Here is a 23,207-nt window from a genome sequence, read left to right as displayed (position 1 = left end):
GAATGAATATGTTTTTGAATTTAATCACAAATAATAAACTCTTAAACAAGTACATGTGTATACTGACAGTATTCTGGTCAAAATTTGCAGTCACTTCAAAGCTGTAATAAATTCCCTTCGAGGCTCACATAAGGTCACTGCTGTGATAGCTTGCTATTCTTTATTGCTTTTCCACAGTCCTATACATATTGACCTATTGGCCCAGTATAGAGATTCTCTACCAGTGGCTGGTGTTAACCACATTCTGAAACAGCTTCCTGCCTGAAGCTCTCTGCTCAGTCCTCGTTGACCATTATTGACCCAGTCACGAGAGAGAGAGAGAGAGAGAGAGAGAGAGCGAGAGCCAGTTGGAGAGACAGACAGAGACAAATACAAAGGAGCTTTTCGCTTTGCCGACTTTGTACCATTTAATAGTTTGTTGGAGCTCCACTAGCATGTTTTCATTGATGCTTCCCCACAAGCAGCCAAACTCTTTTCTTCTTTTGCTTACTCCAGCTGACAACTAACCCAGGTAGGCTTTAGTATGTTTTTTCTTACTATGTGATTCTTTTTGTTGTTGTTTTTCTTTTTTTCTTTTCCCACCATTGATTTATCTTGTTGCCTGAGCAGTACTGTGTCATTTTCTCAGCCTTTTGAGTCACAGATGACATTTAGTCTCTGTTTTTCCCATCCTTGGCTCCAGGCCTAACAAATGTAAATTAAACCAACAGTGTCAGTAATGTGGGGAGTTTGGAGAACTGTGGTCTGTGAAACTAGAATTCTGTCATCTTCAGCTCTTTGTGACAGCTTTGATCATGTCTAAGGCAGTCACACGAGTAGTGTGTGATCAATGGCTCTTAAAACATTTTTGCTTTATTCCCACAAGACACTGGTCTGTTCTAAAGGGAAATAAAGTTTCATAAACAGTCTTTGAAAAACTTTCTGAGAAGCTAATGACATGTGGAATCATTCTTTAAGCTTGCTGAGGCACTAATGAGCCCCACTTATCCAAAGTACTCAGATCCCATCTCACTTGATCTATAGTCGCAAATTTAACACACACTGCCTGATATTAGAAATCGTACTTACAATGTTAATGAGCAAAGCAAGAATTCAACCTGTGAGTGACTGGTGTGTACTGTATGTGCCTGTTTCTTAATATTTATCTTTTGCTTATGAATGTACTGATGTGTAACAAATTAGACACTGTAGTTGTGTCAGTGAAATCATATGACCTTTTTCCTTATTAAAAGTAATTAAACATTTGTCACTGAAGTGAAAAACTATCACTTTCAAAATTATTTTTCCAGTTTCCTCAATTTTCTCCACATTAAGTTTGCTGGACCAGATACATTATTCCACCACAGTCAAAAGATCGACGCTCATTGAACAAATCCGAATTTGGCCTACAGAGACTTGGCAGAGCACTCTGTCCCGTGTGCACGCTTATGTACGAGTATGTTTCATGTCTCTATCAAGTGACATGGGGTGTTTGGAAGCAGGGAGAGCCTATCGATCAGCTGGTGGGGGGAGCGAGAGTTGCGCCTGCAGCTCTCGCTCCATCTGCCCACTGGGTGTGAAGGACACTGATGTGACAGCGCTAATTACAGAGGCAGGAAGCCAGCGCTATAAACATTCACAACAGCAACTCAAGCGGGCTCTGCCTGGCTAAACTCCACCCTCCACCAGCCACTTTACACCTCATCCCTCAGGGCAGATTGTATATCAAGAGTTCTATGTGAAATGAGGTATTATCCACAAAGTCCCGTTCAAAGAAACACTGCTGTAGAAATCAGATGTGTGTAAAACAGAAACATCTGTGACAAACAGTAAAAAATGCATGATTACAGTCATCATTTATGTTTTTTGTTATTCATTTGCTGCCAATTAACTGTCTTACATTTTTTTAAATATAAAAAACAGCAAAATAGGAATCTAAATTTGTGTAAATCTAATTTGAGGTATTTGTGTTTGTCTTGTGAGGACAAGAAGTCTGATTTAAGGAGATACTTGTGTGCTCTGAGTACCTTTTCAGTAAGAGGTCAAGAAAGATTATTTAATTTTACTCTCTATTATGACTTTGAATAATAAATATATACATAAGAATGTTGCCTTTTAAAGCTTGAATGGGCAACATAACTGTGCCATCATTGGACAAACAATCAATAATATTCTTTCACTGGATAATGAGTTAAGCAGAGGATATAGCCCTCTGGGCTTTGAATACTGAGGGAAACCGAACATCAGCACCAGCTTAGTTTTAGTGATGAAGAAGCACATGCCCATTCTCATCTGGTGAATGGAGCTTTGATAGGAGGGGGGAGCTGTAGGAGGGTTTACTTATCTATTTATTTCTACACCTCCCTTTGTCCAACACTCTCTTTAGAAATTTCTGATTATTTCAACTTTAAATTGTAATTATGGCTGTCTTAATTCAGCATCAGCTCTCTGACATGTTTAGGTTCCTAGAATAGTAGATTTGACTTTATTTTTTACATTTACATAGTAATACTATTTAATAATAGTTTTCTTTTCAGCTGTAAAAAAATATTAACATATTATCAACCCAGCAAATGGATCTGTTGATGCTGAAAGAGCCTTCGCTCCATTGAGCTTAAGGAAACTGAAGAATGGGGCAATGCCTTCATATTAAGTTCATATTCAGTTACATTGTAACAATGTACAATGTTACATTGTAACAATGCAATACACACACACACACACACACACACACACACACACACACATCTATCTATCTATCTATCTATCTATCTATCTATCTATATATCTATATATATACTGTTAACATAAAAAACAATGATAAGCCCAGCTTTGTTATTGCCCTTATGCTGGGAAGCTGACAAAATAAGAAGTAGGGTGCACACAAGCCCCCTTCACTGCCTTGCTCACGATTGTATCTCGTTTAATGTATTTATTTTTTATTTTACTTATATTGCTTTTAATTTACATTTATCATTGTGTGTTTTTAACTTTGGTTATCCATGATACTTTTCTTAAATAATTGTTTTAATGTGCTAAATAAAGATTATTTTTTAGCATTATTACAATAAATATATACATACTGCAATACTGATAACCCTTTTAAAGACAGTTGTATGACAATAGAACAATAATCAGTGATAATGACTGCAGACCTACTTGGCCCATTAATGCAACTGAGCCAATGTTATTTTTTTTAAAAAGGGGAAAAAAAATTAACCCATAAAAGTCTATATTTGGGCTTTTTAACTAACAACACAGACCAGTCCTAACTTGACTAATTCAATTTTTGATTGGTTTCCTCAAACAAAGGTTGACCGTGAAGCTGAAAACTGTAATTATTCTGTAATTACTGAATTTCATTCACAGCCTGCAACTGGAGTACTTTAAATAATGCCATCAATGTATAAAGGAAAGCCCACGCTCAACACCCACCAGCAGGAACAAGCTGCCTTTAAGCTCAGCTGGTGGCATCCGATGCCACGTGTGTTACCCTCTCATTTATTTTAATTATGCACCATTCTATCGACTTGGCCACCCTTTAATTATTTTGCCATTGATCCGCACAGTGACCCAATAAGCAGGTCAGTGAACAGGAGCGGCTTCTGCTGCTGCCGCAGGCTTCGTTCTCAGATATAGAGCAACGGCCAACATACACACGTGCACATATGTAGTGCCATCATAGCTACGGTTAACAAAGGGAACCCGAGAGATAAATATGTGCGCACTTTTACACTGTGCATTACACAGCAAACACACACAGTCTGCCTAGAGTGTCTTGACACTCTCTCTTCCTCTTTAGCAGGATGGAGCATGGAGACCGAGGGATGGGAGTCTCTCACCTTCGCTACGAGGATGAGGAGGGTGAGTGTGTGTGCACCTGTGTGCTATCCATGTATTGGATCTATCACACACTGGCCCTATGAGGTTATAAAAATGGGAAAGTCATTCTACCCATTTTAGATTTTTATGTTAACATGACTGATCACACTAACTTCTAATTTTCAATTTGTTTTTAATTTTTTCTGAGAGCCTGTGTGGGTGACTGTTGTTAATGTGCTGCAAATGAGCAGTGTGTGTAATTTGGGGGGCTTTGGGGAGTTGTTGTATGCATGTTTGTGTAGCTTCACGCTAAGCAGCAGCTCGGCAGGTTCTTTATCCAAACATCAAATATTGGCTTGTATCTCTCTGTAGTTTAGAAACTCCATCTGGAGTTATGCGTGCAATTAGTGCAATTAGTTTTACAGCACCATTCAAATTGCTAGCATGTCATCCAAGATTTTGTTGCAAAATGGAGGTTGTGCAAGCCAAGCTATGAGACTGTGACTGTGAATAGGCCTAATTTTCTTTATTTCTGTGTCAACAGTGACAAATCGCAACATGCTGCAGTTGTTAATAACCACACAAGAGCTGCGAAACATAATTTATTCCGTTCGTTATAGTAGTTTAACATTCATTAAAACACTCCTGAGTATGAGGGATTAATGAAAAATCTCATTAGGTAATCTGCCAGTGTTTTTGGCTGTCAGTCAACCAATTCAGAGTGGTTCATTTAGCATTCACCGCAACCGCCTGTGTTACAGAAATCTGTTCTAAATGACACCTGTTCATAAAACATTATTGCCACCGTCTGCATATCTGGAACTCTGCAGTCTATGACCATTGAAGAACTGTATGTATTTGTCCACAGATCATCAGTCCATCTACATTGGTGTCCCAGTAGCTCGAAGATATCGACGTAAACGCAGGCGAAGGCGTTCTAGTCGAGAAGGTAGCGACATGGACAGAGACAGACATTACAGCCACCACAGACACCAAGAGCATGACCGGTACAGAGAGATAGATATGGAGGAGGGACTCATGGATTCAGCAGAGCAAAGTCTCCAAGACATCAACCGTACAAGTAAGTCAGCGGTGAGAGACGTGACATGACATGTGACATGTCTTGTCTGTCAAACACCAGTCTCTGAACTGGAAAGGTGCTTTTGTCACACTGAAAAATAACCCTACTGATAGAGCCTGAACTCTTCTGTTGAGGGTTGGCGTCTACTAATCTCATGTCAGATGTTTAATGATCCTAGGTAGCTCTAACCAATCAATGAAAACGACATTTTTCACCCTCAGCTTTATTAAATCATGGGAAACAAGACTGTTGTTGTCATTGTGACATACTTTAATGTCACCTTTGCACTGAGGCGACACATTTTTAACATGAAACATGAAATTTATTGGACGTTTCCCTATGCTACAGTCCCACTAGGGAAAATAGTGATTACAGATTGCCGTTCATTGAAAACATGTGCAATGAACTGTTCATTTTTTGAATGACTGCTTCAAAGCTGAGACCAGGTCTGTGACCATTCACAATCAGCTGCCACCTACAAAGTGACTTCAGGTCTCAAGAAGGCTATAACAATATAACAATAACAATAACGTGGAGTCAGTCTGCTATCATTCTGCTATCAGTTTGCAATTAAATGTCGTCAGGTTGCAATCCTTTTTTTCTTTTGTTTTCATTGTTTTTTAATCTTTTAAGTTGGCCCAGCTTAATAGGAGAAGCACTCCTGAAAAGCCAGAGTGCTCCTTGTCGCTGAAATAACAGTCTGCTCCTCTCTCTGAGCCTTTCATCATCAACAATTTCATGTACTCTTTCAGAAATTGCTTCAGTTCTGTCTCATATATATAACTCATTTTCTACACATTGCTGTCTTTTATTTGAACATTTAAAAATAGCTTTTCATATTGCTTCCTCCCAGCTTTTTTAACCAAGAACAGCAGGAGTCCAAGACACAGCCTGAGAGTGGCTACCTTCTGTTTCAGGTTTGAGTAATAAGTAGTCTGGCAGAACACTGCTGTTGTGGCTTTCAAAACTTTGTCCAGGAAAGTTGCCCACTCTCTTAAATCAGTATGGTGCAATCAGTGGAAAGGCAGCAGAGGTGTTTACTTTGCCTTGATTGTATGCTTACATCAATGCAGCCTTTTGGAATCCACGTGCCACCTCTGTACATGGTGGCACGTGGAGGACAACAACATGGACAAAGACGTACAACAAAACAATGAGAGAAAATAGTAATCCATTACTTAGAATTAAGTAAGTCGTACTCTACACCAAACAGCAAATGTTGGAGGAAGAATGCATTCTTTGATTTTGCAGTATTGATTTCACAATCGCATGCATTCAGAAAAAAAAACTAGTGAAAGATATTTAAGTGAAATGTAGTAGTTATCAATAGAAACTTCAATAATATTGATCAATGGTAGATTAAAAGACAAAGCTTGTGGATTTTAATTACAGTCTATAGGTTTACAGCCCTATTCACAGCTGGCAACTCATTACCCCAAAGCGCCACGCATGAACACAGAGTCCTGCTCAATCTCCCTGCAGATAGTACGACGACACAATGGATTGGAAGCGCAGTAGAGTTGTGAATGACTAACTGTAATCAGGTGGCACTGAGAGATCCCAGCTTCAATATGACAGTCATTACTGCTGGGACAGTAGATGAAAATAACAGAATGACTGGGCTCAAAATATGGTGACAATTAAAATATTTAAAGTGAAAACTTTGGTTACACTTTACAGCTTGAAATTTCAAAATGCATTATTGTAGCTGCAGTGGAAGAGAAAGTGACTATATGGAAAAGATTGTATGTTTTAGTTGAATTTTTTTGCAAGATCCTCGGGTCTTTTAAAGCAAATACAAATTCTAATAATGTCAAAAACATCCTTTCCTTCCATGAAGTGTCTCCAGCGGCAGAGCGGCTACGTTACATCCTAAGTGAAGACGATGACATGCCAACACCAACGCTCTTCACTGAGATGGACACTCTACAGAGAGAAGGAGACGAGCTAGAGTGGAAGGAGTCTGCCAGGTGGATGACACTCAAACAGACAACAAAGGGAAAATATACTTGTAAAACAAATTATGTGCTTTTCCTGGTTGGCTGGTTTAGAATGTCTTCTTGTAAAAAAAAAAAGAGACTGAATGTAAACATAAAATGAAGGACAATTTTCCAGCTCCATGGTTTATAGCTTGTTTAAAGCGTATTCAGAACTATAATTTTGTTGGGATGGGATTTCAGAGGAACGACATTTCAAAATTAGAAAAAGAAAACTGGAAAAGAAAATATGTTGAAATCATGATTGAATTTACCGTCTTGAACACAGCTCTCTGGGTTCGCCTAAAATTGCCATTCTTGTTCATGGAGGTGGTTCAAATTGCATATTGTGCTTGCTAAATTGTGCTTGCTAAGGTGTCAGGTAAATCATCAGTAAGGTAAAGCATGATTGGGCCCGTGCAGGCTCTTAGGAGGTTTTATTGCAGAGGGTGACTGCTTTCTCAATGCTAGATTTGTATTAGACAAAGGAGTTATATATCACTTCCATTGTCCACTATCTGTTGTTAGAGAACATCTAGTGCATGGGTCTGTATATCATGGTTAGAGCACACTATGGAAATTTCATGGACTGGGAGCATGTAGTTTCCATATATGCTTGATTACTGCAATATTATGGCAGCAGTGTTCAACACAAAAGTCAAAATCTTAATATCTTTGCATTGCAAATCTTGCACAAATGTCACAGACCAAATTTAAATGTGCTGTAGTGAATAAATGTCAAAGAAGAGATTCTCCAGTTCAGTGGCTACAAATAGCAAAAATGCAGCAGTTGGGCATGACTCCAAGAGTCGTGTTAGTCTGGAACACAGTGTGAAACATGGATTTAGCTACGCTGACATCAACTGTTGATTTCTGATGTCCCATTTTGACGCCTCAAGATTTTGGTTTTAGAAGAACTTTGTGATAAGGAGTTTCTGGTGGTGAAACCAATGAGCATACCGTGAATATTTATCCTTTTTAAAAAAAAACATAATATGGTCAAGATTTACAAAACACCCTTAATTTTTGTATTCCATATGACCCAGAATGAAGCTATTACATGATCATGATTGACATATGGTTTTCACATTCATTCAGGCATATCTGGGAGGAAACCAGCAACAAGTAACCTGTTTGTGTCTCCTGTTTGACCAGTAGTCTGCTGTGTTTCAGCTCACAGTCACAAACAAATAAAAGATCATTTTTTAGAGTCCTTGTTAAAGCTCAGCCCAAACACACCTTTACATGCTTCCCAGATCATCTATGATGATTGAAGCTGCTTTTAGGCCTCATGTGGGACAAGATACAGATTTTATGTACTAATTAGAATATTTACAGAAGCCATCTTGCTGCATTTGCATTCTGCTTAGAATCACCTTTAATTAGAATTTCAACTAGTCAAAATTACATTATAGAGTCACCAAAAAGAAACTGATATATATAATTGGTAGTACTGCTCTACCTATTAAATGTTAAAAAGGATTTCAATATTAGCTCAGCATATCTGAAAAGAGTATGCTAATCAGAGCGGCATATCTTAAATATGGTGACTCATCAGAAATGAATATGCTAATTAAGGCAGTAAAATATTGTTATCAAGGACACCATGAGCCCTTGTAATGAGGTGTACGGTGTGAGCTGCTAAAAGCTCAGCCTAATGGTGTTCTATAAATTTATAGCACTAATAACATTAAGTAGAGGCTTGGACCTAAGATAGTGATATTGCTCAGTACTGATTAGTACTTAAAACTTAGTACTGCTCCGAGAGACTGCTACTAAATTAAAATAACCTGCAAAAACCGATCACATATACTTAGCAGTGGCCCTGTTGAGTTTTTTTAATTTTATTTTTTTTAATAATTGTTTGGGGCTTTTTTTTTTTAGCCTTTTGTTGTTATTTGATGGTGGAGAGAAGACAGGAAAGCCGACCAGAGTAAAGTCATGTGGTAATTGGCCTCAGGTTGGATTTGAACCCGGGTCTCTGCATTAGCCATCAACCAGCACCCCAGACATGAAATTTTAGGTAAATTGCATTCCTCACCTATTCTGTGTCTCTGCATGTTCTTGCTGCCTTTAGGTGGGTGAAGTTCGAGGAAAAAGTAGAGGAGGGAGGGGAGAGGTGGAGTAAACCCCATGTGTCCACACTGTCCCTGCACAGTCTTTTTGAGCTCAGGACATGTCTCCAGACAGGAACAGTGCTGCTGGATTTGGACGGCTACTCGCTGCCTCAAATAGTTGGTGAGATATTCACATTTATAACTGCACTTCTTTATGTGTGAATAAGCAGTCAGAATTCACTATTTTCAATAAGTGCGCTGCAAGCCTAGCAGCTCTTTAGCTATTTGGGTTTTTTTGGTGGTGGTGGGGGGGGGTTGCAACGTCTTTCATATTTACAACCATTTAGCTAACATAATTAAGCTAATCATTATGTTAGCTAAATATATTATACTCCATTTCCACATAAGTAATAAAACAACAAATGCATTAATAATACGTGAATAATAGAAGTATATCAAAATATCAGTATGTAATTTTAGTAAGTTATGAGACAGCTGTACTTTATAAAATTAAACATTGTTTGAGTTGTTTTTGCTAAACAAACTGGTTCATTTTAACACCTGTACCTGGGTTTCTCAGCTATGACATTTCTGTAAAGTTTAGAGTAGTTAACCTTCTACAGACACCCTCTTTATTGAGGTTTTGCAGTCACACAACCACTCACAGGTATGTGATGGCAAGTGAGTTAGAGACTAGAGACTGGTCTGCAACCATCTGGCACCCACTGGTTAGGAAGAAAAGAATATTTATTACATGACTAGTTGGCATGTGGTTGGTAAAGGTTGATGCCAGTTCCTGTAAGATCAGTTGCTAAATCCCCAAACACACAGGTGTAGACACGGGTCAGTGATCTCCTGGCAACCACCAGTCACTAGGGATAAATGTGTATTTCCTGACCGGTTGGCGAAAGCCTTCTTATGACTGTCTTAGTCAATAACAGATTGCTGTTGATACTGACACCCGACAACTTCCATTAACTATTATTTTAGCATAAACTAGTGCCACAGTAACATTACCTACAGTTGTAAATTGCTTTATCAGTATCCCTTGCTTTATGAATAACCCTGCATCATGATCTTTGTCATCTTTCTCTTTTGCATATCCAAAAGCTCAAAGTGTAGCTACAAATGCATTAGTATGGAGTCAATAAAGTATACAAAGAAATACAGTTAAAAACAAGAAAAAATCAATGAGTAAATGTAATGTTTCCCAGTTCTCAGTAAAGTCAATGCTCAATAAACTGCAGGAACATTTTCTAGCACATATCAGATCTTTTTATATTTCCTTAATTTTCCACTCGCTGGTCAAGTGATTGATAAGATTGTTTTAAGAGTGGTGCTCCAAAAACAGGTTACATTTTTCTCAGTAGTAGTTGGTTGTAGATGGTTATTGATATTTTTTTGTATAGTATAGATGTACCTTTGTCCTTCTACATAGACTGAATTTAGATAAGCTTTCTCTTCTTTAAGTATTCTCCAGGAACAGTTCTCCAGGCTCCGTGAAGGAGATTCCAAAGCTCTTTGGATGTTGGCTGCATTTTGTTTCATTACATGTCATGATGATCCCACACTGCTTCTGTAATGTTGAGGACTCTGAGGAAGTTCTGTTGTGTCTTTTTGTGTTCAAGTATGCCTTTACTGCATTGGCAGTGTGTTGGGGATCATTGTCATGCTGGAAAATGAAGCAGCTGCCAATCACATCCTTTCTAGGTAGCATAGCATAGTGGATCATAATCTGATTAATTGTAATTCCATCAGTTTTGCTGACAGACCCTCCACAATGTTAATGCTTCACAATAATGAATGTTTAAACATTTATTATTGTTCCTTATTGAAACAGAATTTTCAAATTGCATTTTTCACTCCGTAAGCCCTGTTGTCACTGATTTTCAGTCCAGTTCTTATGTAACTTGACATACCTCAGCCTTGATTCCCTCTTTCTATTTGTTAAAAATGGCTTCTTGTCAGTTACGCTTCTACTGAGACCATTTCTGATGAAGCTTCAGTGAATTGTAGATCTATCAGCTGAGCGTCTCTCAGGTCCTGTGTCAGGTCTTTGTTGGATTTATTGCAATTTCTTCAGGACATGACTTTAGATAATGTTCAGCTCTGTTGTAGATAGTTGTTTTGGCCTGCAACCTATTCTTTTATATATTTATAGAAGAATAATTTATAAAAGAATAAATACTGTAATAAATCTAATAAATATTAAATATTTATTATATATACAATGTTTTCAACTAATAGCTCTTTGGGAATCACCTTGTGGTTGCAAAAATTGGATTTTATGCCTGTCAAACTGTTTTAGTTTTGGCATTTTCATAAATTCAACCAAAGAAATGGGAACAAACAAATTGTGACAGGCTGCTAGTAACAAACATAGATTCATCCCTTGAGTTAGGTCTGTTACCTAACTGTTAGTGAAGTCTTTTTTATGCTTGAATTCAAAAGTAAGTGTTAAATAACTTAACTAAGAAAAAAACTCCATTCTTGTTAAAATAGTCAGATACATAACTGGGCTGAAAATGAGTGAAAAAGCAGACAATCGTTGAAGGGAAAAAACAGGGAACTATTGCTCAAGACAATTTTAAAAGTAAAGGAAGAAGTATACAAGTAAAAATGTCCGGCTTCTATGAAGCAAAATATAAAGAAGTGCTGGCTCAAGATTATTGCACAGTACAGTATAGAAATGGTAGTTTCCTGAATATTTGTTCTTTACCATTTTCTGTGTCAAAGAGAACAGTTGGAGTGTTTCTGAAATGTTAAACCCATTACTGGCCAAAAACTTTCTTCTTGTATCATTTGTGTGATCTGGACCAACACAAGACAACAAATTCACATGACACCACTTTTCATTTTGCGTCTCATACAAACGCATTTTAAGCTGTCCTTGTGTCATTTCACAATATTTTATCTCTGTATTCCCCAAGACATAACCTTAAATTACCCACACAGATTGATAAAAATGTCTTGTCAGTGGTGGTGCAGGCAGTAGCACACTTGACCCTGAATCACAGTGGCGCTGGTCCATTGTGCTGTCCTGTCCTCTTTAAATGTGATTTGATCTTGTTCTGAAATGAGTTTTTTCACTTCCGTCCAAGGTGCTATTAATCTATCTCGATTTTCTGTCTGGAGCTCAAAGGCAGCAGGTTTGTGTGCTTTTTAGCACACTGGGATTTTTAAAATGAGCATATGGTGAATAATTCTGACTAATTCGTTCTTGTCTTCTGGTTTGTAAGAATATAATCTTTAATTCATTTGATCTCCTTGTTCATGCACAATAGCTGTCAGCCTTTCTCTCACTATGATAAAAAGCATCCTGCTGTTCATTTAATTGAACTTTTATGCAGCTGCAGAGTCAGACAATTTTTATAGGGTTGATCAGGCTGAGACCATTATTTTAATTGGGGTGGCACAGAAGCTGACGTCTTGTTAATTTAAGAACCAACTTTTTTGGTCACTCACTCGTATAATTCGCTTGTGCGTGCATGACTACCACGTAGAAGCACACCACAAAGAATCACATTATAGTAAGCTTTTTGTGTAACTATAAATAGCTTTTTTATTGACAATGAAACATTTCCTTACTGTTTATAAAGCTCAAATAATAGATTTAAAACATGGCCGTATTGTAACAAGAGTAAATTTCTGCTGGCAATCATGCTTAAAACTTTAATGAGATTCACCATTAGTTGTTTAGTGGCCACTGGTCAGACTCCTAAGAGAACATGCAAATGATAATAGTGTACAGTCATACCACTTTGATAGGCACAAGCACAACCCGTTGTTCCTAAGTGGCATAAGCCAGTCTCAGGGGCAAATGAGACTGCGTCATTTTTTACACTGAACAACAAGTTGCCATTTCAAGTAACAAGTTAGACAATTTTAGATGTAGATGTAGGCAGCATAACAGAACCATAGACGTATAATTTACACAGAAATTTAGTATATACTTATCATCAGTATATGCAACAAAGCATTTCATTGTCTTACACAACAGCAGACTACAGTCAGTGTTATGAAATTCTTTTTCAACTCTAGCTTCCAGTTAGGAACTCTTAAGATGTGAAATTTTGTGTCTCTTTTCTAGATGACATCATTGAGAGACAGATAGAGGAAGGCATGATATCTCCTGATCTCAGAGAAAAGATCAGCTTTGTCCTGCTGAGGAAGCATCGACACCAGACCAAGAAACCGATCCACCGTTCCTTAGCTGACATTGGCAAGTCCAGCTCTTCTACCAGTGAGTCACCCAACTTGTGACACAGATTGACCTGCCCTGTGTAGCTCTATGTGAATAATCCATGAGAGGAACGATATGCTACCTATAGCAGGGGTGGGTGATTAATTTTCTCAAGGGACCACATGATAAACCGAGACTGTTGGGGAGGGGCGCAGCTGTAAGCGGAACTAATTTCTGCTCAGTGTTAATTTTATCTCATTATAAACGACAACTAGTAAGAGTAGATGTTATAATTTGGCCATAATTGTGGCTAATTGGGAAAATTAATTGCTCATTCCTAGTCTATAGGATAACAGGTCGTTGATCTGACAAAGTATTACATCAGTTTGAGTTTCCCATGACTGATAATACTAAACACATTGTTGGAGAGCTAGCATTATGAAATGCCATCACATGAAACAACACTGTGAATCCCTAAGTTATAGCAATTCTTTTTCTTTGTCATTGGCTTCATTCTGGGCTGACACGTCATTTTGATGCCACTGAGAAATGAATTATGCATATATTTAACTCACTCACTGAATGAATGAACACTCTTGAGTCAACAAGGCTCATATCCTCCACAGGGGATGTATTAATGTTTGATGAGTTAATTACCACTGTAGCATTTCCACATCTCATCAAGACAGGGCACATGGTGTTCAATAAATCATAAAGAATCTCCTCCAATAACTGATTCTGTTGTGTTTCTCTTCCTGCTTCCCTTCCCCTGGCAGATCGGAATGTTGGACCCCGAGGTGGAACGGGTCCGGGGCAAATGGCCAACTTCAACAGGTCCACAGAGGACCTCCGAATAAAGCAGCAGTCAGCAGCCAACTATGGCCGCCTGCGTGAGTGTCAGGTTTTGGCTTGTGAAGCCGGTTGATGTTTTTTCAAAATAAAAGTCATTATATTTTTCCTTGTTTTAAGAGCACTGTAAAGAGTCAAAGCCTTTATAACCATAACTGTATCATCCTACAATCTCCAAATAACGCATTATAGTTTCACTTGTAGATTGCTGTTTAACATTTCTGCATATGTGAAGACTGAATAACTAAATTCAGGACACCAAGCTCAGATTGTTAGCTGATATTTACAGGCCTCTTCTTATTTATGTACTCAGAGGATACTGATTTGTCAAAGCCATTTCTCCTAATTCTGGATTTTCCTCCTAACACATGGAAAATTTGCTCTTTAGTGATCCTTGAGCATAAATAAGGACGGGACAAAATGTACATTGAAAGTAACTACTTCATGACCTCACGTGGTGGCATTCATAAGAGACTGAGATTGACAATATAGTGTAGATGAAACTGAGATGATGGGGAAAATGGTGGACAGGAAAGGAAAGCAGGTCAGAGAGCAATGAACTGAAATGACGCATTATTTCATTGATCAGTAAAATGCACACACATGCTGACACAAAAGTACTGTCAATAAATGACTGCTTTTTTCATTTTTAGAGGTATTTTTACTTTTTCATTTACATGGATATCACATAGTGCACCATAGATAATTATCCTTCAGTTTAGTGAACGATACATTGTAATAGTATTGAGCCCCTGGATTCCCACCTCTAATGACAAGAATTATGGCTGCTGAAGTATTCAGAATTCAAATAGTGATATATATATATTTATATATTTCAGTATATATACTGAACATAACAAGAAAAAGCGTTCAGAAAAGAAACATCTCGTTTCAACAGTTTCAGTTTGTGATTTTTCTCAGAGATTCGCCATCTTCTGCTAAATAAAGTGGGTGATTTGTGCTACAACTTGAAATTACTTTTGATTTTTTAAAGATTGATTTCCAAGACTTACATCATCCTACAAGTTACACCCAGTGTGGTTAAACTGAAAGTGAAGGAAATGGGAAAAGTAGCACCAAAAGAACAAAAAATACAAAAGACAAACTGTTTGCTGATTTAAAATGATGATCTCCAAATACATTACAATGCAATACAACTTTGCAATACACTCTATACCAGGGGTGGCCAACTCCAGGCCTCAGGGGCCGGTGTCCTGCGGGTTTTAGATGTGTCCTTGATCCATCACAGCTGATTTAAATGGCAAAATTAACACCTCAACATTCTTTGAAGTTCTCCAGAGGCCTGGAAATGAACTAATCAGTTGATTCAGGTGTGTTGACCCAGGGTGAGATCTAAAACCTGCAGGACACCATCTCTCGAGGCCTAGAGCTGGCCACCCCTGCTCTATACTATATACAATATACTGCAGCCTTTACAACCGCACCACTAACTGGGACAAAACTGAAAACGTACTTTCTGCACCTTACTTCCAAAATGCATGAACATCATAAAATATGACTTTATGGCATCTGTAGTGCATTAGACTGTGAAGATTTACCCAATAGGTGTATCTCATAAAATAACCACTGAATTTATGTGCCAGTTATCAATTTCAGGGCTGAAATGATTCCAAGTAGGTGGATATAAAGAGTAATAACTGTATAACTGTCCCAACCTCGCAGGTCACGCCCAGAGTAGGAGTATGAATGATATCGCGGACACTCCAAGCACAGACCAGGTGAGTTATTAGTGAAACCAGATCATTATATTCACTACGTTAGGGATACATCCTTTACGTGCGTAAGGCTTTTTAAAAAGTGTGTTTTATAGTTGTATGGCTGTGGTTTGATCCTGACAATGACCAAATTCATGTTCCTGTCTTTTCTACTGGCAAATGTCTATCTGTCTGCACTGAGGGAATCTCTGGAGGATACCAGTGTTTCCACTCTGTTGCCTTTCATTATTGGACAGATTGCCTACCAGTAAGGCATTTCATTGTATTGAATTGCTGTTTCTTCATCACTCATCAATTTTTCATTGCAGCTGCTCGCTAAGGTGGCAGTAAGTGACAGAGAGAGTGTGCAAACACATAACTCACTCATTAGTGAAGCTGATGCAGTAATGTGAGTTAAACCTGGCGACGCATGCCAGTGCCGCTGCAAAGGCGTGCTGTTGTCGCTTCGATTAGGCTACAGGGCTTTGTAACTGACAGGTCAGATTATGTGTCATTCACTGGGAGGGATTGTGTAAAAAAAAAGAAATGAATGAGAATTTAAAGGGTGCGATGTTGGCCATAAAATTTGTCCATGACAGTCAGCGGGGGGGCGAGCACTGTTCCAAGGGCTGTACTTATCGTTTGGCTGGCTGTTCAAATTCTATTTTGAGGTCTACATGGGTCGCATGTGACAACGGACAAGCGATTGTTCATTTTGTTACAGTGTGTATTTGTGCTTGTGTGTGCCACATTTTCTGTGTCGATATTGAGCTGGCACTGAGAAAAAGATGGATTTCACTGTCAGTCCATCAGTCCACGTGCTTCGCTCTCACATGGAGCCACAGATTCAGGTTATGGGTTGTTGAAAAGGCTCTCCACTACTCTGTGTTATCGTGCATCAGTCCAATTTCCTGCCGCACCTTTAGATGTAATCAAACAGGTCAGACTGGTTCACTATTTCGGGTCACAGGCAGTTGTTTTGCCTCTCTGATTGTTTGTGTGCATTTCTTTAAGGATTTTATGCCCATAGGATTGCATTTAAAAAAAAGTCCTCCCAGGCTAATCTGCCGGATTTTGAGAGACTGTCAGTAATGGCAGAATGAAACTTGAATGATCCCTGTAGGTAGATCCAATCACTACACCTACCAACACCGTCACAATAAAAGCACACGTCTCAGTTACAGCAGTCTTTGTCTTAACATCCTCCAAACTGAAAAATGACTTTATAAGATAAAGAACTTAAACAGCTCGTTCAGTATTGTTACAATATTTTCACTTTGGTGTCATACATGAGAGAATGAAGAGTAATACATTTTTTAAGTTACACAAATGATTTTGTAAGCAGTTTATTTTCTGTATGTTCAGTTTAAACTATGAGAGCATGACAGTAATACGTATAGGAAACTGAAGATTGCCATAAGATGCAAAAACAAAACATTTAAACATGTAAAATGAAATATGAATACCTCAGAACAAAGTCTATAACATGTAGAAATTACACAAATTCTACCATGCCGAAACGATAATGCTGGACTGCGTTCTCCCCTTTTTCTGCCTTTTTTCTGTAGTTGAAAAATAAATTCATGAAGAAGATCCCCAGAGACGCGGAGGCTTCCAATGTCTTAGTAGGCGAGGTGGACTTCCTCAACAAACCTTTTGTAGCGTTTGTTCGCCTGGCCCAAGCTACAACTCTAGGAGGTCTGACAGAGGTCCCTGTTCCCACCAGGTAAAAATCACTACAGTATGTCATTACTCGCCAACCAACAACAAACATCTGCAGTCCCAGGACATACCTCACATTTGTTTCCTCACTCTACAGATTTCTGTTTATTCTGCTGGGGCCCCAAGGAAAGGCCAAGTCGTATAATGAGATCGGCAGAGCAATAGCAACTCTAATGGTGGATGATGTAAGTGCCTGTCACTGTGTGTTAAAATCCTTCCATAGTATGCGTTCTTCATTAGACTTGACAATCTGACGTTGACATTTCTCAGGAAACCTGAGCAAAGATAAATGTAAAGATTCTTCACAGTTCCTGTAAATGATGTGTTCAGCGTCCACTGGAATGTCCAGCATTATGTTTAGAGTACGTCTGGAAGTGATGTTGATTGTTAAGCATCAGTTATGAGCGGGGTTTCTATTTGGATAACGAGTCATTAATTGTTTTCTAATGACAGCGTTATTCTCTTCCCTGAAAACAGTTTGAGCTGTTATTCTGTGTTGTGTCACTATGCACAAAGTTACTGTGTGTAATTTTAATGGCAGATACAAACAGTAAGGAAGTGACAGGCTGTTATTTTAAATGGGTCCGAGTGCAAAAGAAGCACATTTCCCATCCACAATTAAAACATGATTATAAGTTTGTGGCTGGTAATTTGAAGCTGACCTATTATTGAGTATTGACTATTATTATGTGGCATCTCAATAGGAGTTCAATCTCTCCTCTCGTGCCACACTGACAAGGTAGTGCTGGTCAAATTTAAGAGCAGAACATGTTTATGTGTAACACTTTATTTAAACCTGTTCAAAAACTTCACCAAGATTAGGTCAGCAGCTGTCAGACTCTTCCCGTAATAAAGACAATATTCCATTAAGTGAAAACATTCAAATTCTTACTTTAGTAAAAAGAAAAATACTTAGTTGGATCAATTATTTTTATAACTTAATTAATTAAGTAATACATGAATTAACAGTACCAGTCAAGAGATTGGACATTCACACTTATTCATACCTTTTCATCTATTCAGATCTTTTTAAGTGGTGCTCTATTTGGTGAACTAGGTAATTGCAGGTCCTTTATATACTGCCTAGCAGCAGTATATAAAGGATGTCAATGTCAATATTGCATCATTCATCTTGCAGAGTAATATTTTACATTAGCAATTCAAATCTTCCAAATAAATGCTACATAAAACTTTAAAATAAATGTTGAGTGGCAAACAGAAACATGTAAGTAACATCCAAGTACCTCAGAACCTCATCAAGTACCTAACTGTTCCAAAGCAGATTACCATAACACACATTATATTCCACCAGTGGTGCAGATTGAAGTGGGAATCAATGTCGGATCAAAGGTGCTCTGATGAAGCTTTAGCACCACCAGCAGACTGACCATTGTGTTTTTGTTAATATTGTTTCAATAACCATCAAAACTATCAGAATGTATTTTCATGACATTTAATGTCCCAAAGGAAGCAAGACAATCTGGGCAGTTATTTTAAGGCCCCTATATAAAGTGGGAGAAGTTATAACTCAGTCGGTACATATGGGATATATAATTGTGTATATAATTATCAGGGAAATAGAGTAAAAAAATGAATAATATAAATAAGATAAATCTTTTTAAAAATTGTTTTCCAAGCAAGAGTTTTTCTGTTATATGTGCACAATGTTTCACAACATTAAAGCCTCATTAACAGCACAATCCACAGTAAAGTGCAGAGCAACGCTTCATCCAAACCCAACCCACCAGCACCAACAGTGCTAATTTATCTTAGCTAAGAACAAAACTAGCACTGCTAGCTAAGAACAAAAAAATCTACACTGACCTGTGTCATTTGTCTGATAATGGGTACACAGGTCTGTCAGCACACAGCTGCAGCTGTCATGAAACTCTATGTGTCTGTCATTGCAATAGCATGATTGGCTCATATTAACAGATTTCTATTGAGGATTCTTTGAGTGCCGTGCTTCTCTCCTACAGGCTCTCATGTTCAGTTATTAGGCTTAACTTAGATAACTTTGGCCATGTCCTGTCCTTTCAGTATAACACTTTGTTGCAGTTGATAATTATTATTTGCCGTAAAGAACTGAATTTACTCAATAATAATAACTAGCATTAGCATTAACCTCTGATTGGTGCTAAACATTAGCATGTTTAACTAAGAGGGTGAGCATTTACACCACTGCACCGGCTAGATTTAAGCATGTTAATTTAGTCATTGTGATTATGTTAGTGTTCTCTTAAAACAGAGAAAACCATAAGTCCATAGTGCTGGTTATACACACGTTCATTGACTCTATAACATTACCATTACAATCGAAATGTAATGCTAATTTTTCCTAATCTTCTTAGTGGCAAAATGGTCCTTTTGTTTGAAGTTATTCTTACTTCTCTGTATGTGCCAGCCATCTGACTGTAAAGCATCTGTCCTAGGTAAAGCAAATAGCCCGTGCAGTTATTAGCTTGATTTAACTCAACCAAAAAACATGGCAGCACCGTGAAAAAGGGCTCTGATGCATCTAATGACTGTTCTACAGATCAAAACCAAGTTAGGCTATTTGAAGTGTAGTTAGATGGAGAATATCAATAAAGTACCACATCTACTATTTGGAAAATATTTCTAAATGGGGCCAGTGCTCATTAGAACATTGTCACTGCCAATTAGAACCAAACCACTGCTTGATTTTTTTCCCCTGTTGTTGATACAGCCTTATTTAGAAACATATAATGCTGGTGCGCACTAGTCTCTTTGGGTATGATTAGTGGCTGACTGGCAGTTATTCTTGAATTGAATCCAGCTGAGGACAAATGTCGATATAGCCTTAACAACCAGTGTTCAATACGTCTCCATCAAAGGTGACAGGCAAACACAGCTTATTAGGGCAGTACGTACTTATTACTATCACCAAGAGAAACTGTAAAATCTTTTCCTTTTATTTCTCTGTCTTCCTCCCTCCCAGCTCTTCAGTGATGTAGCCTACAAGGCAAGAGATCGGGAAGATCTTATTGCAGGAATAGATGAGTTTCTGGATGAAGTGATTGTGCTTCCACCTGGGGAATGGGATCCCAAAATCCGCATTGAGCCGCCTAAGAAGGTTCCCTCGGCTGACAAAAGGTTGGGGATATCTAACCGCCTGAGTAATACATATAAAGGTCAAAAGCTGTAGTTGAACAATGAGCAATGTGCCAAGAGCAATTGCAAACTATACTAAAATTGTTTAGGTCAAAATATCGAGTTACAGAAAAATAAATGTTCTCTGAAAGAAAGGGTGAAATTGTGCCTTTCAAGGCACAAGGTTGAAACAGCTTATAGACAGACCCTTCGAGTGAATAAATATATGTGAAAAAAGTTTAAATCTCATATTTGCTCACATGTGTGACATGTCCTTTGCAGGAAGTCAGTATTTTCCCTAAATGAGCTGGGACAGATGAACGGCACAGCTGGCGGAGGAGGAGGCCTGGCAGAAGACGAGGAGATGCCAGTTCAGCATGAGCTTGGAGAGGAGCTGGCATTCACTGGACGGTAGGCAGCCCGGGCCGCGTGGCAAACTGCTGTGAGGTTTACACTAAACACAAGCAGACTCTGGGAATTTGAATATGTCCTTATCAAAATTTGGCAGAATGGGAAAGTTATTTAAGCACACCTGTCCTAAAAAGTTGCCGATACTCCCTTATGAGCAGTGTGGCTGTAGGTACAAATTTAATCTCCTGTAAAAATGGACAGTATTGCATTGCCAGTTTCAGCTGTGCCTGCAAAAAGAAAGAAACAAAGAAAATTGAACGTTCCTTGTCTTGTTTTGTTTCAGAGTAGAAAATGTACTATAAAAGGATAAATACAGCTTTATCCAAATCCAATGTGCCAATGATAACCTGAGAAAATTAAGAAAAATTGCACCTGAGAGAGTAGGTTTCAGTGGTAAGTAGTACTTACACTTTGTCAAAGTCAAAACACAGAAGTGACTTTTTAAAATGGGAGAAAATAGACTTAAAAGCGACAAGCAGTGACCTCTCCTGCCTGCAAGTATAGATGTCAAATCACTGTGTAAGTGATTCATGGATATAGTCTCTGCTTTCTTGCTTCAGAGAAAATACTGTGACATGCTGAGAGGCGGAGTGTGTGAAGCATCCTAACCAACTGTGTCGGTTGTTGTTGTGCAACAGGTTCTGTGGGGGTTTGTACCTGGACATAAAGAGGAAATTGCCGTGGTTCCCTAGTGATTTCTACGAAGGGTTCCACATTCAGTCCATCTCCGCTGTGCTTTTCATCTACTTAGGCTGCATCACCAATGCCATCACCTTTGGTGGGCTCCTTGGGGACGCCACTGACAATTACCAGGTAATGCTGAGTGCCGTAATAACGATTTGAACATTTGGAGAAAGCACTGTTTGAAGTGCACTGCAGCTGCTACCTTGCTGGAAAGAAAGTTCCTGCTACCCAGATCGATAGTAAGCATCGAAAACAAAGCATCGTTTATTCAAATCACAGCATTTGTGATAATTGCTCAAAATCACCAGGGAAACAGCTCTTTGTGGCTCGTAGCCGTCTCTTGTTTGTCATTTCCCTTTTGTCTGTGGACTGCTATGGGATGAAAATAGCATTAGACTTAATCAGTGATTTGAACAATAAATCTTTATTTTTGTAATTTATTATAGATCCCAAGCAAGCTCAAACAGATGGGGCAAAATCACAAGCTCACAGTTTTTGACATAAAAGGGGCCAATTAAATCCAGTAGGTGCTATTTCTGAAATGGTAGGGGTCTTAATCCTTTTCCCGAAGTATCAAAGCCTGGTGGGAAGGTAGGCAATGAGTTTCAACCTCATTAACTTGTTCATTAAAACAAGTCATCCAACAAGCCAGCCCATAGCTTTGTTAAGTTTGAATCAAAATATCAGAAACTCTGAAACATACACATCTCATATTTTCCATCTCTGCTATTAGCATATTGCTGTGCCTGTGTAGTTCATGCTGTTCTGCCTTTTTCTCTCAGTCCTTCTTTCTATGAGTTTTATCTTGAATCTTTTAATCCTTTAACTAACTATATACAAAAAGTTATTTTCTATATTGTTGCCTGTGTTCGACAGAGTAAATGCTGTAACTGTAATAACTGGTATTATTTAGGGGAACTGAATTGTGATTTTTGTTTTTGAAAAGACATTTCATTTTTTTGTCATCATGATGTTTTTTCCTCAAACCAAATGTTTAGAGAATTCCCGCCACACTGTAATTGCATTGAAGATAATCAGATTCTTCTTGATATGCTTAGCTAACGTCACTCTAAACCCCTTAATAAAGTTCCTTAACAAGGAAGGCAGAGAGACTTTAAGTCTAGACAGGGACTGAACTCCAAATGAGTACAATTCCACAGTAAGTAAGCATTACATTGTTAAAAATTTTAAAAATGGTGGAGCTGCTGTCTGACCGGTAGAAAGCCTCTGACAAACATTTTTTTTTCTGTTTTTCATCTCTGGTTGTTTGAATATAGAAATGCCCTTTATATATGAGGAGAAACATTATTTTTAATTTAAAGTGATGGCATTAATGATACCCTAGGAATAAGAGATTATCATATGTTTTTATGTTTTTAAAATTCTTTTTTTGTTGCGACTGGAGAAAATCTTGCAGGGAGACTTAAGGTAAGTGATGTCTGTGTGGGCCTGGAGACTGCACCTTGCTTTGATTGCTTTAATTGTCTGTGATTTTGATGAACTTGGTTGTAAAAAATCTTTAAAAAATAATTTTAACATTTTGATGGCTGGCAATAAGACATATTTACTATCATTCAGTTTTCAAAAATAACACAGTCACATTAGTTAAAACACAGA

General features: G+C 38.1%; 1 protein-coding gene across 4 annotated transcripts in view; it reads left to right on the top strand.

Annotated features, from left to right (window-relative positions):
* The first annotated feature begins 347 nt into the window (after positions 1 to 347).
* slc4a5a (solute carrier family 4 member 5a) overlaps positions 348 to 23,207 on the top strand; it is a 39,462-nt gene continuing 16,602 nt past the window's right edge. Inside the window, exons 1-13 of one of the 4 annotated variants that reach the window (XM_005472932.4) lie at positions 348 to 511; positions 3,785 to 3,843; positions 4,670 to 4,882; positions 6,723 to 6,852; positions 8,936 to 9,096; positions 13,006 to 13,158; positions 13,875 to 13,988; positions 15,631 to 15,686; positions 17,231 to 17,388; positions 17,482 to 17,569; positions 20,344 to 20,498; positions 20,778 to 20,906; positions 21,545 to 21,719. In XM_005472932.4, coding sequence (XP_005472989.1) covers positions 3,786 to 3,843; positions 4,670 to 4,882; positions 6,723 to 6,852; positions 8,936 to 9,096; positions 13,006 to 13,158; positions 13,875 to 13,988; positions 15,631 to 15,686; positions 17,231 to 17,388; positions 17,482 to 17,569; positions 20,344 to 20,498; positions 20,778 to 20,906; positions 21,545 to 21,719 — 1,590 coding nt within the window. In that variant the 5' untranslated portion in view covers positions 348 to 511; position 3,785. Of the gene's footprint in view, positions 512 to 3,781; positions 3,844 to 4,669; positions 4,883 to 6,722; positions 6,853 to 8,556; positions 8,819 to 8,935; positions 9,097 to 13,005; positions 13,159 to 13,874; positions 13,989 to 15,630; positions 15,687 to 17,230; positions 17,389 to 17,481; positions 17,570 to 20,343; positions 20,499 to 20,777; positions 20,907 to 21,544; positions 21,720 to 23,207 lie in introns of those variants that run through there. The other 3 variants (XM_019366075.2, XM_025896828.1, XM_005472934.4) reach the window with 3 other exon arrangements.

This window comes from Oreochromis niloticus, linkage group LG12 (assembly GCF_001858045.2).
Source record: "Oreochromis niloticus isolate F11D_XX linkage group LG12, O_niloticus_UMD_NMBU, whole genome shotgun sequence".
In the NCBI taxonomy this organism is placed as follows: domain Eukaryota; kingdom Metazoa; phylum Chordata; class Actinopteri; order Cichliformes; family Cichlidae; genus Oreochromis; species Oreochromis niloticus.
Note: the sequence above shows the minus strand (reverse complement) of the source record. Positions and strands in the feature narration are given on the sequence as shown.